The 16,296-nt window shown below is 38.8% G+C and overlaps 1 protein-coding gene across 2 annotated transcripts in view; it reads right to left on the bottom strand.

Moving 5' to 3' along the window:
• LOC131677342 (tachykinin-like peptides receptor 86C) overlaps positions 1-16,296 on the bottom strand; it is a 170,046-nt gene that overhangs the window by 53,241 nt on the left and 100,509 nt on the right. For both annotated transcript variants that reach the window (XM_058957090.1, XM_058957091.1), the window contains exon 6: positions 13,926-14,006. In XM_058957090.1, coding sequence (XP_058813073.1) covers positions 13,926-14,006 — 81 coding nt within the window. The remainder of the gene's footprint in view (positions 1-13,925; positions 14,007-16,296) is intronic.

Here is a 16,296-nt window from a genome sequence, read left to right as displayed (position 1 = left end):
AATTCGAACCTTACGAACCGTAAACTAATTTTACCGCACAGTTTTACTCTTTTGGTAGAGATATATCCCATTCATGATGGGCCCTTTTAATATAGGGGCCCATTTCAAAATATCGACCAGCAAGGTGACATTAGATGTATAGCTCTCGTCATACTGATATGGTATATTTTAACTAATAAGGCAAAAATATTCACAACGGTCTTTTAATAAATTTCAAGGTGTTTTAGAACGTACAGAAAATAATGGAAAACATGATTTTTTGAGAATGTTTCCTAAGTAAAGTTCTGGTTAGTTCCATGTGTCGCCGTGTGCCGACGTAATTAGTTTATGGTGTCACATTTTCGGTTTGCAGGTTGTAATCTATAATAGAACATAAACGAATTCAGCACATCATTATTTTAAATTTTAAAGTGAGTTACGCTGAATTGTGCTCGAGATGTGGCAGGATAGAGAATCCAATCTAGGAACTGAGGATATCTTGTTGTTTTCTTGTTGAAAATATTGTTTTAAGGATATACCAGCTATCAAATCGAAAAAAGTAGCATTGCTATAAAGCAACTGCGTCTAAAAGTGCACCAACTTTCGGAATCAAAGACTGTGCCGCACTAGAACAAACTCTGTGGCTGTTCCAAAGTAACTGACACATTAATGATTTTTTGTTGATTCGAATATTTGTAAAACTTATAAAATCTGATCTTGTTGAAATCATTGTTTTGAACGTTCAATTTCCCTAGGAGTGCTCGAGCTTCGACCAATTCGATGCAACTGGCAACTCTGCATATTTCATGTTCGAAGCTTTCTAATGCGTTTGACAACAAAATTTTTGTTTTTGTTTTGATTTGTTCCTGCAGTTATATGCTGCGCTGACAATTTTTTATTAGCAAACTGTCAAAAGGGGATGCTCGAGAATGTTTTTTATGGCATGTATTCCACGCCATTTCCTCGGCCAATCCAAATCATTTTCAATGCTTGTTGGAAATGCAAATGCATTCCAAATATTCCAATGTTAATCTTAACCAAAGCATTAAAAATAAGAAATTCATCCTTCACGTCAAGTTTATCGTTTGCAGGCGCGTAATCATGGATCAAGCTATAGTTGAAGTACTTGCCCTTTATTCTCAACACACAGATACGGCCCCCTCACCGGCCTCCATCTAATGACCTGTCACTGCTGCTTACCAAACACTACAAATATCCCACTGCGGATCACACTTATAAATATTTACATCTCGCAAGATGCACTTAAAAGGAGCGTCACAATTCACTTCAATTTACATTCAAGAACATGTAAAAATGCCTTGTGTTCACAATTATCCATCTCCATTCAACCGAGTTCTACGTCGAAAGAGACACAATATTTTATTTGACATGTTAAAACCAGAGATGTGCGAAAACTGAAGCCAAAAGTTCCAATCGAACCCAAAACAACGGTTCCAAACGAACAATGTAAACAAATATGGCGGATGTAGAAAGTAAAGCGTGGGGAGTATTGTGATAATTACTAAAAATAACAGACACAATAACATGGTAAATCGTGCAGCCAAATTTACGGGTTTTCTTTTATTTATTTATTAACAGATTAAGGCCGAAGTGGCCTGTGCCGTATACAAAAGATTCCTCCATTCCACTCGGTCCATGGCCGCGCGTCGCCAGCCACGCAGTCTGCGAAGGGTCCGCAAATCGTCTTCCACCTGGTCGATCCATCGTGCTCGCTGCGCGCCACGTCTTCTTGTACCGGTCGGATTGCAATTGAGAACCGTTTTCACCGGGCTATTGTCCGACATTCTGGCTACGTGCCCGGCCCACCGTAGTCGTCCGATTTTCGCGGTATGACAGATGGGCGGCTCCCCCAACAGCTGATGCAACTCATGGTTCATTCGCCGTCTCCATGCGCCGTCTTCCATCTGCACTCCACCGTAGATGGTACGCAGCACTTTCCGTTCGAAGACACAAAGTGCGCGTTGGTCCTCCACGAGCATGGTCCAGGTCTCGTGCCCGTAGAGAACTACCGGTCTAATCAGCGTCTTGTAGATGGTCAACTTCGTACGACGGCGAACTCTGTTCGACCGAAGTGTCTTGCGGAGGCCAAAGTAAGCACGATTTCCTGCCACGATGCGTCTACGAATCTCTCTGCTGGTATCATTGTCGGCGGTCACCAGTGAGCCCAAGTACACGAACTCTTCAACCACCTCGATTTCGTCGCCACCGATGCAAACTCGGAGCGGGCGGTTCTCATTCTCTTCTCGTGAACCTCTTCCTATCATGTACTTTGTCTTCGACGTGTTGATGGCAAGTCCGACGCGCTTGGCTTCTCTTTTCAGTCTGGTGTAGGCCTCTTCCATCTTCTCAAAGTTTCGTGCAATAATATCAACGTCATCGGCGAAGCCAAGTAGCTGAACGGACTTTGTCAAAATCGTACCACTCGTGTCGATCCCTGCTCTTCTTATTACACCTTCCAGCGCGATGTTGAATAACAAACACGAGAGACCATCACCTTGCCGTAACCCTCTGTGTGATTCGAAGGGACTCGAGAGCGTCCCTGAGACACGTACTACGCACATCACCCGATCCATCGTCGCCTTCACTAATCGCGTCAGTTTGTCCGGGAATCCGTACTCGTGCATAATCTGCCATAGCTGATCTCGATCGATAGTGTCGTATGCGGCTTTGAAGTCGATGAACAAATGATGTGTGGGCACATTGTACTCGCGGCATTTCTGCAGTACTTGACGAAGAGCGAACATCTGGTCCGTGGTAGATCGTTCGCTCATGAAACCCGCCTGGTACTGCCTCAAGAAACTCTCTTGCAATTGGTGATAGTCGACGGCATAGTATTTGGGAGAGTACCTTGTAGGCGACGTTCAGCAGGGTGATTGCTCGGTAATTACAGCAATCCAGCTTGTCGCACTTTTTGTAGATAGGACACACGACACCTTCAATCCACTCCTCCGGTAAAATCTCCTCCTCCCAAATCTTGGTAATCACCCAGTGCAGCGCTTTAGCCAGTGGCTCGCCACCGTGTTTTAGTAGCTCGCTTGGTATTTGGTCAACCCCAACGGCTTTATTATTTTTGAGCCGGCTGATCTCCTCCTGGATTTCTTGGAGATCCGGAGCCGGTAGTGTAATGTCTTCCGCGCGTGCTCCCAGGTGCGTTACCGTGCCATCCTCGTCGTCTGCTGCATCGCCGTTCAGGTGTTCTTCGTAGTGCTGCCGCCACCTCTGGATCACCTCACACTGGTCCGTGAGAAGATTCCCGTTTGTATCTCTGCACATGTCGGCCTGTGGTACGTGGCCCCTGCGCGAGCGGTTCAACTTCTCGTAGAATTTCCGTGTGTCTTTAGCGCGGTACAGCTGCTCCATCGCTTCGCGATCTCGGTCTTCCTGCTGGCGCTTTTTGGTCTGGAAAACCGAGTTCTGCCTGTTCCGTGCCTGTTTATATCGCGCCTCGTTCGCCCTCGTGCGGTGTTGCAGCATTCTCGCCCATGCTGCATTCTTCTCTTCGACTAACTGCTCGCATTCGCCGTCGTACCAGTCGCTTCTTCGGTTCGGGCCCACCGTACCTAGTGCAGTGGCTGCGGTGCTACCTATGGCGGATCGGATATCTCTCCAGCCATCTTCAAGGGCAACTGCGCCTAGCTGCTCTTCCGCTGGGAGTGCCACTTCCAACTGCTGCGCGTATTCTTGAGCCACTCTGCCATCTTGTAGCCGCTTGATGTTTAGCCGCGGCGTTCGGCTTCGACGAGAGCTATGCACTGTCGAGAGTTTTGAGCGTAAGCATACTGCAACCAGGTGGTGGTCCGAATCTATATTCGCACTGCGATAAGTGCGGACGTTTGTGATGTCCGAGAAGAATCTACCGTCGATTAGAACGTGGTCGATTTGATTTTTTGTTACTTGGTCCGGTGATCTCCAGGTGACTTTGTGGATATCTTTGCGAGGGAAGAAGGTGCTTCGGATTACCATTCCACGGGAGGCTGCGAAGTTCACACATCGTTGGGTTTTCTCTCTGCGTGTCTTTATATTTTAAGCAACGTCTTTGGTCGAAACACGTAAAATTCCGTTATTAGACAGCAAAATACGTCGCAATGTTGTTCACGTCAAACGTAATTTTCATTTTTTTTTTCTAAGCGTGTATTCTTCCTCCTCGTCGTCACTGCAATAGTTATAGTACTTGAGCTCCCGCAAGTAGGTTGTCATTATCAATGTAATAAGTAACGTATGCTTACGGCTGGTTTAACTGGGCAGAACATTCCGAACTAGAGCACATCATTTGTGATGTCGGTGTCAGACAACGCATTTGAAACGAAATGAAGGTGGGTGGAAGTACGCGGTAATACTCATTTTGTTCAGACTTGACTTGCTAATGAACGCCATGGCTGAGTAACAGCTGGTGGTCCGAAAGGACCAAAAGTCCGCCCTCTACTTGGACTCTTCCTTAGTCGTTTGTGTACGGTACTAAAGAGGAAAACTTTCTACCACAATTTATCTTTCGGTCACATTTTGTACAACGGCTTAAGTATTGCACATGTAAGTACGTGGGCAGTCATGCGAAAGATTGGAAAACTTATCTCCGTGCAGATTTCGTTTGAGAATATTGCCTCTGCTTTCCAATGCACCAGAGTAAAACTTGAAAGGCTAGTGAGCAGTTCTAGTTTCTTCCCCTGGCGGAGCTTTTTTCAGACCTATACAAAAAAAACAAGTTGAAAAGATCCCGTTGACAAACCGTAAGTCGAAAATTACGCCTTTTATGAATACTGCATTTTCAATATGCTGCTGCTTCACAATTCTAAACAATTTTTATTTGAAATGGCAACTTCTGGTCGAACATTTTGTCTGTTTTTTATCCGGTTTCATTCCTGGCCCAAACACAATATTTCTTCAACCAGGCTGAATATGGCTGGACGTACACCAGTCAGTAAAATCACCAATGTACAAAGGAGCTTCTTCACAGAAAGTTAGTTTCTTTTTTGCATTCGAACGCCGGTATAGGGAACAGGAAATACGTAATATCATTTGCGGACGATATCATCCGATACCGGAAGACGAGAGACGAAAGTGACGAAAGCAAGTTGTTATGCAAGGCGAACGTTTCTTCTCATACATAGCTAGCGAGATGAGTGATGCAGAATGGTCCCCCATCAAGTAGGTCGAATAAGCGTTGTTGGACACAAATGTGTTTTTAATTTCTCAAGAAAAATAAGCAAACTGATAACCATCGCCATAGCTGTTCCATATTTTGTTTTCTGTGTCGGAAAACATACTGACACACCATCTAAATGATAGGCTTAACATTCGACAGCAAAAGCACGTATATTTCAGGAAACGTCTTTCAAGTTTCTGTTTCTTCTGCGTTCGAAATTCCGCACGAATACAGTCGTGGAATTTCGAACGCTCTATTTAATCCACTCTAGATGTAATGTGCCGAATAACGATTGCGTGTCATGATTTTGATATGGAATCATCAGTCTTTTTTATTTGTGTTCCAAAATTTGAAAAGTTGCGTCTAAGAATTTCACAACTCTTAAGTTTGACATTGAATATGGCCGTAAAACAACAACTGTCTATCTCAAAAATAGAGACATTAAACCATGTACTAATTTTGCACTTTTCTGAGGCAGCTGACGATACATTATACATTAGAGTGGCTCGGCATAGACCATTTTTCAGTACACTTTGTGTGTTCCTCTTGTGGTTCCAGCAGGAGCGGATCCAAAAAATTTTTTTTGGCAGGGGTCCGAAACTTCGATTTTAAAATGAGCATTGTACAATTCGTAATACGTAATAACCTTATATAATGAATATCAATAATCAACCAAAAGGATAAAGTTGGTTTAGAGCGATTTTGAGTTTGAAACTAATATAAAATTGAAATTAATTTGAAATTTCTCAACAAGTAAAAACATTTCGAAGGGGGTCCGGACCCCCAAGACCCTCCCCCTGGATCCGCCACTGGATCCCAGATGTCTGTAAATTTTGCAGGATATGCTTCGCATATTTTTGACTACGGAACGAAAAAATCACAGTACAATTACTCGAGCCATAAAGCTAAAGGGTGTTCCACATAAAATTACATCACGGAAAAAACGATGTAGAAAATTACCCAGGGGACCCATATTTTTCAAACTTTCAAACAATAAAATATTGCCCATTAGTAAGCTTTTGGAACATTTATTTCATTCAGCTGCAATACCATAACCGTACGCTTGTACCTTATGCTTAACTTAACTCATTAGGTTCTGTACAACATCTGGCTGCAGTTTATTTTGTACAGAAACCTACTTTTTCCTCATGTCTTCCTGAGATTTGATCTCCAACGGATGCTTACGTAGTGCCTGCTACATAATTGCCCAGTATTTTCCGATGGGCCTTAGGTCCGGTGTGTTGGGGGTGGGTTTCATGTTCTTGTGGCCAGAAGATCGAAGGGCCCTCGTGTAGCTTTAACAGAGGAAGCAGACGCTTCTGTAGACACTCCTTGAGGTAGATTTTCCCGTTGACAGTCCCGGTAGTCACGAACAGCACTCCGTTTTCCACATGAGCAGATCGCTTGCCAAATCGTATATTTATTGGCAAACTTTGCAAGTGCTGGGCGGTGAAGAACGGTAGCCCCGGAAGCTGGCAGGCTCGCGATTGTCTTCTCTTCTCTAGGATTTAACTCATCTATCTTAAAATCGTAATAAAAACTTTATAAAATAACCTAGCAAGTTAGAGTTATCGGCAAAGCTGTTGATCATATTATGGACTAATCGTTTATTGCATTTGAGTGAAATAGAGAAACTAAAATATGCATTTGAGTGAAAAAGAGAAATAAAATATGTTAGCATACTTTCTATTCTCGTCTCTTTTATTCTTCTGTCATTTTTATGCATTTTCTAGCATATTCTTTTAGTAAGCATTCAATGAGTGGATAGACCGAATATATCCAATGCATAAAATTTGCAGCAGAAGAAACGAGAAGCAGATAGAAAAGTATGATATCGATGAATAAATAAAGCTCTGCGTGTATGTATGCGAAAAAGTACAGATACTTTATACACAGACTTGCGGAGACAAAAACAATAAGAAGTGCATTTTCCTATACTAATTTCCATTAAACTTTAAACGCAATGAATCAAGAATCAGAATATATTGGCTTAAATGGCTCATAATTTCCACACTGGAACTACAAAACTACAAAAGAACTCCAAAAGTGTCGTAATTGTTAATTAGGACATAATTTTTTTTTTTCATGCTATCTCGACCCATGCTAATATACATAATCAATCTTATATGTTAGTCTTTTTTGTGCACAAACAATTATATTCATTATGAATTTAATTAATCCAAATCCTTTTGCTGCTAAAGAAGCAAATCGCCGTGACGGAAACCGCTGTCAAGTAAGACCAAAGGTGTCGTTTACGTTTTAACCGAAAATCAATTAAAAATATTCTGCTTGCCCAAAAAATTGAGTACTATCGATAAATGCAATTTTATTTTTTATTTTTATTGTTTATTTACTGAACCTTACCAGCTTTTCACGTCCCATAATAGCGACCAGTTTTAATTTATTCGCATTTTTTTCAGCAATTGCTGTTCAATAGTTAGTTAGAATGGCAGCCATCCAAAAGCGGTTAACCTACATTTTTTCCGAAATCGACATTTTTTGCATTTTTGATAGTTCTAAGTAAAAAAATAAAAAAGCATAAAAAATAAAAAAACAAAAACAAAAATAAAAAAACAAAAATCAAAAAAAAAAACAAAAAATAGAAAAAAAGCTACAAGGGGCAGCCCTATGGGGTTGCACGAGCTGTAGACGTAGGACTATACTACTTAATGTAAAATATTTATTTTCTTAGTACATTTATAGTAATAATAAATCAAACATATTTCTTATGTATGGTTTAATCACAACCAATCAACATCGAATATTACATATTGAACCAAACCTTCTTGGTTATCAGGTCATTTCATTTGTAGTAGGTGATCGAATCCGATTAAACTTATTTAAGAAGATCTGAAGAAAGAAGACAGAAAACTGTGACCGAACTAATATCTGGAACTAAATCTTTATAGAATAAGATTAGCTTGTAAAAACTTTTCGATTGTGTGTGGTAAAAAACTCAAACCAGTGAAGAAAAATCAAATTTTAGACAATATAATCTCATTTCATGTATAGACCAAGCATTCTAGTTATATTTTGCCATTATTATAACTTTCCTAAAGTACAAATATAGCAAATGCAGTGGTCTTAATCATATATCAAAACTATAAATATATAAGAATCGAAAACAATTTTATATATGCACAAGATGCGTTTTTGCAACGGTTTTTCAAGTGGCAGTATATTCATTCATAAATAGGCTCTGTAGTATGTACCTATTAGTAGAATCAAAGTACTATAGGCTGAGTGGAAATGAATCACGTGATGGGGAAATGAATCAAGAAATTGATCGAACGTAAATAATAAACTTTCGTTGTGCAATTTAGTAACAAATTAGATCTATCTACCTACACATTCGCTTCAAACATTAAACCCAAGCGCACAAAGCAAAATGAATCAACGCTGATGATAGAGCGAAAGAGACAACTAATACCACGACACTATGTGAACCGTGTTTGCAAATGGAGCTCACATGTACAAACTATTTTGTGTACGAATAATTATACATAAAAGTGTGCTGGAAACGAGCACAACACAAAAGATAGCATACGGACAAGCTTATTTGCATTCACTGGGTAACGTACCTCCACAGGCAGTGTAACGGACTTCTAACTCAGCTACAAGCGCAGTGATCTGCTTCGCCTGCCTCTCAACAGGCGACTGAGCTGCTTCGGCGAAATCCGTCCGTTTAAATAGTCGATGATGACATCATTCATAGAAGCGTAGCGCGCTAGGTACACAAATCTGTCGTGCTGGACTAGGGAAACGCTATCTTCTGTGTGTAAATGCGCGATATTTTGACTAGGTTGTTCATTATTTAAATTTTTAATGCCATGATATCAAAAATCTTTGGGTTTATCTATTGGAATCTATTCTTAGAAGTATTTCGGGGCGACATGCGCAAAAAATTGAAAATTTATCGTGAGATGGCTGAATTATATGCGTTTAAAATTGGACCACTTTTCGTTACATACCATTTTTGTAGAATTTGCAACGTGCACCCCTATATCGAAAACAAAGACGTAGTCCTACGTCAAAATAAAAAATAAAAAAACAAAAAAAAATAAAAAAAAACAAAAAAAAGTAATCCACGTGTACTGCCATTTAACAATTTTGAAAATAATTTTTAGATTTTTTGCTATTAGCAGTCAAAATTGACCATGGAGCTAACCCCAATACTAGCTGGTGTTTAAAAGGGGCTAACCCCATATTGAGTCTTATAGAAATTCAAGTTTTCTCGTTCGTTTTCCGAGGTTTTAAGAAAGAGTAGTCAATCGATTCGCAATCAGTAAATTTTGTGTTGTAGCTCACATATAATACTGTTTTTAGTTGGATTGCATTATACGTTGACGTTTCGACCCAACCAGTCGTTCCTGAAGGTAAGTGCCCCTCATACACTTGCTATGTATGGCTATTTTCTATCTAATATATATTTCTTGCACAAATGTATATTTTTGAGCATACTTTTTCGAAAATTCCAGTGAAGGTATCATGCCTTTACATTGTGGTCAGAAAGTTAAAAAACGTGGAATCAATTAGTATCTTTCGTTATAGAGTTATAGTGTCTTCGGAAGAGCTGTATGGCACTTAGCGCTTTATTTGATTGAATCACACTAGTTCGGAATTCAGTCGCTAGCGCGGCGGTGTTATCAAATTTTTAATGAAGCTCGATAGAAATGTATTGTCTTCGAGAAAGTTGTCCTATTATTTTAAACATATCTTCTGAAGATGCAAACTTCGTAAGTCCTGTATGTTTCGAGATAAAGAAGGTTTTAGTTAAAACATTTACTTACAGATTATGTTTTCAAAAATGCGCTATATTTCAAAACCTGTAAGACCTACAAAGTTGGTGTCTTCAGAAGATAGACTTATAATTACCTGACATACAACTTTGCCGTAAACACCATCTTTCTATCTCGTTCCATTAAACAGCGTCGTCCTTGCGACTGAATTCCGAACTAATATGAAATGATCAAATAAAGCACTAGATGTCAGACAACTACTTTGCCAAAGACACCATAACTCTAAAACGAAAGATAAGGTAGGGACGTGTGAATTGTGGGTTAGTACTTTTGGAACGCTAGGTACCCCCAGGGTTAGCTCCCCGAATTGCGAAAATGCTCGTGAATTGAAAAGTAGTACACGTAATGATCTTATTTTTTCTAGGCAACATGGGTCAATGAACTACTAATAAAATAATATATTTTTACAATGTTAATTTGGAAATGCGGAAGTTTTTTTCCATTTCCTATAAAAAATACAAAATGTGGGTTAGCCCCTTTTGGATGCCAGCCATTCAGTTTTCTTTTCAACTAACGTAGGACGACTACCTCATACTGCTTTTGATCTGAGACAATTGATAAATCAAGTTAGAAATGTTATAACATCATTAACCCAAGTTTATTCCCAATAAATCCTAAAACTAAACCTGAAAACATTCATCAAACCAACAAACGGGAATAGCAGTATCTAAACTCCCAAAGCAAAGGCCACAAAAACGTTATCGGTTCTTTTTCAGATTGATTGCCCTTAACCAATTATTCATTCTCCCCTACAAGTACCGACGAACGTAAAATTATTGCGAAGCGGTGGAGTGAGTTCAGTTTGTCTGACCCAACATCCGTCTCTGTTCTGATTTATCTGCAGCCATTATGCTACACAAGGATCTGTTCACTCAGGAAATTTTTTGTGTAGAACAAATTCTCTCGGTGGCAAGTGCCGAAGGAGAGACGGTCAGCCACGAACCATGCTCAGTGTTGCCGTTTTCTATTCATTTATTGTCAATCCTGAGATAATCGAGCATTTCCTTAAGTTGCTGAAATATTGGAGGGTGAACGAGTCAAAAAAGAAATGGCTCTACATTTCGTCGAGTTCACTGGTGCAGATCGAAAGGGCGCGTGATTTGGTCATGATATGAATTTAAGAAAATATATACAATAAATCGTTCCAATTTCATAAAAATACTGTATTTAATGCGTATAAAACTTTGAGCAACTTGATTTCTGTTTCAAATAATTAAAACCATTAAAAATTTATTTTCTGTATATCTCACCGAGCATTGTTCCGAAAATGGTAGTACGAAAAGTATTAAAGTCCTATATTAGACACAATTATTTCATTATTTATTTGCCTTTCTAGGTATCGGAGAATAAATGTTGACCCCACTGTCTTGGACAAATATGCCGGGTATTTTTTTTTTGAAGAGGCTGTTCAGATAACATCGTGATTCCTGGCGGTTCAATTTTCGGAACTCACACACGGAAGACACGTAGATGCACAATCGAAAACCTCACCAATTAACACGGTTGGAAAAAGGAGCGCAAAGATAAGTAAGCACTTCTAGTACAACAAGACAGGACTCCTCGACGCGCGGTTCAATTGGGAAAGAGGATTTTATTCGTATTATAGCTAGTATTGAATATTATACTATTCAAAAATTGACAGATTGCAGTACTAGAGCCATCAGTACTGCCTGCTTTTAGGCTAAGTTCAACTAACGACAACAGTGAGAACCGTCAAGGGCCAATACGCATGCTGTCAAAATTCACTTCGAGGAAAAAATCCGGACAAACCGTTACATACCGAGCACGTATGTTAACATTTTATGAAAGAGAATAGTTTTCTGTGATCTACAATCGGCTAGTAATGGTTTGTCCGATACTTCCCCTCAATGTATATTTTGGCAGTATGCGTATTAATCCTATTCAAAAACCATGCGAGATACATACTACCGCCCTGAGCTGTAAAATCCATGGACTGACAGCGGAACCTGACTCAGTTTCGGGGTCAAGCTGAAACGGCATAAGAATAACTAGAAAACTCTAGAAAGAGAACTGCGGAGACTCTATTTTGAATCGATTGGATTCGGGTTTTGCTGTCAAAAAACGAATCCAATCGAATACTGCCTATACCAGGTAACTGGCATCCCTATATCTACATACAGAGTTTGACAATAGACAACATCGTTTTTCCACCGATCGATGGGGGTCAGTTTGACAACGTCATCAACAAACAATAGTAGCAGTAAGCAATAGAAAACAATGAACACATTAACTGATTTGATGTTAACTAAAGTGCTCCTCGTTCGTATTTAGAATTAATTTAGTTCATTTTGTTACAAGCAAAGTTCTTATGTTGGCTACGAAAATATGACGTCACGTCACCCTCTTAGCCTATACTTATAACATTGGACGTGATGCCATACAATGCCGGGGCATACGATGCCAAAAATGCTATTTTTCTCTCCGCAATTCTCTTTCTAGAGTTTTTCTAAGAATAACGTCTATTCGAAACTAAGCTTTGCTGCTGGTTTGACCGGATATAGATATATAATACAATCGTGATTCGCTGGACTTTTTAACTGGACGACCTCTGCTAGTTGCACCATTGTCCAACTAAAAAGTATCTGAACGTCAAAATCTCATGTCAAATTGACTTTGATAATCTATCTAACTATCTTTTACACTAATAATGTATTCTTTGCAGAGTTTTTGACAGTCCGTTCAACTAGCGAATTAAATGGGAAATGTCCACGTGGACATTTTTGACTTATATAAAAAGGAAACAAATTTTTATCGTCATTGGTGTGAGCGCTTACCTTTAAATTTTTTCAAGACTTTGAAATAGTCAAAATGCCTCTAACAACATAGTATGTGAGTATCCATGCATGTGTGAAAATTGAAAACATCGATGGTAACTATCATCTATCACTATCAAAACCACATGAGAAAAAAAATCCGAGAAAAAAATTTCTGTCTGAATTACTTGATGCAATCTTCTGTAACTTGGCCAAATCCTAATTTTGGATTTCAAAGCTTGTGGTTGAAATTACGAACCGATTCTAGAATCCATGACTTACTTCAATTTTTTCATATTATGATGAATCTTTAAAACGTAAATATAAAAGTAGTCCAGAAATAAAATATTTTCATGGAAATTTCACAAATGACTACAGAAGTGTATGGCATTCTCCGGTTGACGATTGAACGCTTTTCATTACGTCCTTCTGCATCATAGTAGTCTGACGCATTGAAAAAATTTCTGCGAAACCCATTTTTGTTACATTACCCGACACGGAAAGTCCACGTGGGCATCGTAGGGAGGGGGTAGGGGTATAGGAATTGTCCACGCTTGTCCACGAAAGGGGAGGATGGGGTCGAAAACGAAAGTTTTTTGTCCACGTGGTATATGAACGGCCCCTTTGCATAAACCATCATTTGTTACAAGAGCTCTGTACTACCGCTATAAGCATAACGTCCCATGTGCTATGGGATTCCATATACACATGGGACAATTATGCGTAGAGCGGCAGTGTATACAATTCTATTTTTACCAAGTGGTACAAAAATAAGGGGTATGTTGAAACGCCAAAACTTTAAGATTAAAAATAGCTTCTTCGCGAACCTTTTATAATCTTCACACTCGATAGACATTAAATGATTGCTTAACATACATTTTTTACGAATAATTAGCAATGATTACATTTTTGGATCGATTGAATTGGTTAGAAAAACCCATTGGTTTGGATTTTTAATTTCAAGAACGACGAAAATTAAACAACATGTTGCAGCTCGTTGAGTCGTTTCAAACCTACGTTTATGGCATTCAAAATGTACGGGAAAATAATCTCGACGATTGCTTTTTGCTGGTGAAGGTTCAAACTTTCGTTCCAACTTAACCCGCATTTCAGCTTGCGCCGGTGTACCTTAACAAATTTATTGTTTTAAGGTAGAAATTAAGGTTACAACGCACGTATACGTTCAAAAGAAGAAAACAAAAACCTACTTACATGTAGTCTGCCATGGAAGTCGGATATCGCCCATCCGGCCAAAGCATGTAGCAAAGCGTTCTCGTTTTGCCGTTATGGTAACTGTGAAATATAAAAAAATATATTTTAAATTTATGTCAGTTAAAGTGAAATACATTTTTTAATCAATTTTTTTGATGGATGCTCAGAATTGTATGGTGAAAACTCTCCAGCATTTAAGGACATTTTGATCATCGGTTCACCAGAAAATTTCCTAATATACGCGGTATTAGAAATGCAAAAGAAAGGATTGATGAAAGCTGAACACGCGGATATTGGCGCGGGTTTGTTGACGGCTTAGCGGGAGAAACAGCGAGAAGCACTTTTTGGGGCCATGACGCATTCTTAATCGAAACAGTACTAACGAAAACGTGAAATGTTCGATACGCTGGATATTAGATTTCGTGAAGAACGTCTCATCAGACTGTGCCGATAGAGAAGAAGTCCTGTTGCGTCGCATCCGAAGCACGATTTTCGATAGTGGAGTTCACACTTGCTCTTTTGTTATGTAACAATTAAGCCCCAGGGCCAGACAGAAATATATTCAATTTGTTGAAGAATCTGCACTTGACTCCTGCCATGAATTCCGAAGTGCTTACGGGCGTTACGTAGAAAAAATCGATAGTTTGATCAAATGAAACTTTTTTCAGTAACGTACGATAAGACGATTCCCTTTAACAAAATCATCGAAACAAAATACAAATCATATTCTAAACATGTTCAGCACCTACCGGCAACGATTATTTCGTCATTTAATGTACCTTTTATGAACACAAATTCAAATTGAAAATGATACAACTTTCATGCATCGTTTCAACCTGTTCAAACAATTCTTTGTATATAAATGAAATCAACCAACTTCAACTGAATTGATCACTTTTTTAGAAACCGTAAATATTTTTGTCCAATAATTTATTTAAAAAATCTGAGATTTTTAATGCTATTTTATTTCGACTATTTTCTTGAAAAAGTTCAATAAAAGTCAGCTGTATCTTTCCAGGCAATTTTGTTTTCTTACGGACGACACAATAACGGGTCAAAAAATCGCCTGCCGATATGCAATCTACACACCATTTGGAGCGTTATTTCTTATTTTGATACACATATTTTGCTGATCAAAATTACCCCGAAAACAAGGAATGAAAATTTACAACAAATTTATTTTATTTTAATAGTAAAACGAAATAGATTACCAAACAATTTGGACGTTTTCAGTCTATGGGTACTAGTACTTGTTCTAAAAATGCAAACAGTTACATCTACCTGATTTGAAGAAAGTTATTCGAAAAATGTAGAAAAATTAATCAATGTTCCCCCGTTTTACGGTATCTTAAATATCAAATCCGGTTTATGTTCTTTAATCTTGACTACATGGCACAACAAATAAATTCTAGACTTCTGTTTTTTACACATCCATGATGGAAGCGGTTCGTGTTATACCCGATAACATACGCGCCCGAGATGTAGACTGCAGCAAAATGTTTTACACAGAGTACAAATAATTTTATTTATCATATGACCTAGTTGGTCTTAATGAATATGGGGATGGGGAAAAGCCAATTTGAGTGAAACATTAACTCTTCTCAAATTGGCATATACTGCCGTTCTACGCCCAATTGTCCCATGTTGCAAAACTGGCAACTGAGAAAAACGCGATTGAAGATGAAAATTGTATTAGCCATCTGGAGGGATACGGTGTAACAAATAAAGCTTTATTGTCCAAAATTACGTTCATGGCAATCGTTTTCATTATAATCAGTCCAGTTTTTTATTATAGAGATTCAATTAACGTTAGTTTTTAAGAAAAATGTTAAGTGGGACTGTTATGCCGAGAAATCGAGCGGAAACCGGAAAGTTCTACGCATATCAGTCCCATAACGATCTTTGTAAATGATGCTCATAACTCATTTTTTTACAAAAGTGTATGTCGTGAGTTTTTCTGTTACTCGGGAGATTTGTTGCTTTATCAAAATTGGACATAGGGTAAAGTACCTATTTTTACACTATTTAGAAGGGTACCTCACAAGATCATTAATTACTCTGCCTACACTCGATGGAGTGTATTAATTTGGCATTCACAACATTGCTTCGTTCTTAAGAACCAATCTAATAACACAAATGGCCTAAAAACGATGAAATGCTAGTGTTTGATCGCAACTAAAGTTCCAATCGAGTGCTCCAATTGTCGCCTTACCATTTGATCCAATTTGTTGAACAAAGATAGCAAACGCTGCACTAACCAACGGCTTCAAATGGGTAGCGTGATAATAGAAACATTGCGAAAATAGGCTCATTATCCTCAATGCGTTCGCCATGTTATGCAAGCGACGATAGTTATGAAGAGCTTTACAGG

The sequence above is a fragment of the Topomyia yanbarensis genome, chromosome 1 (genome assembly GCF_030247195.1).
Source record: "Topomyia yanbarensis strain Yona2022 chromosome 1, ASM3024719v1, whole genome shotgun sequence".
NCBI classification, from domain to species: Eukaryota; Metazoa; Arthropoda; class Insecta; order Diptera; family Culicidae; genus Topomyia; species Topomyia yanbarensis.
Note: the sequence above shows the minus strand (reverse complement) of the source record. Positions and strands in the feature narration are given on the sequence as shown.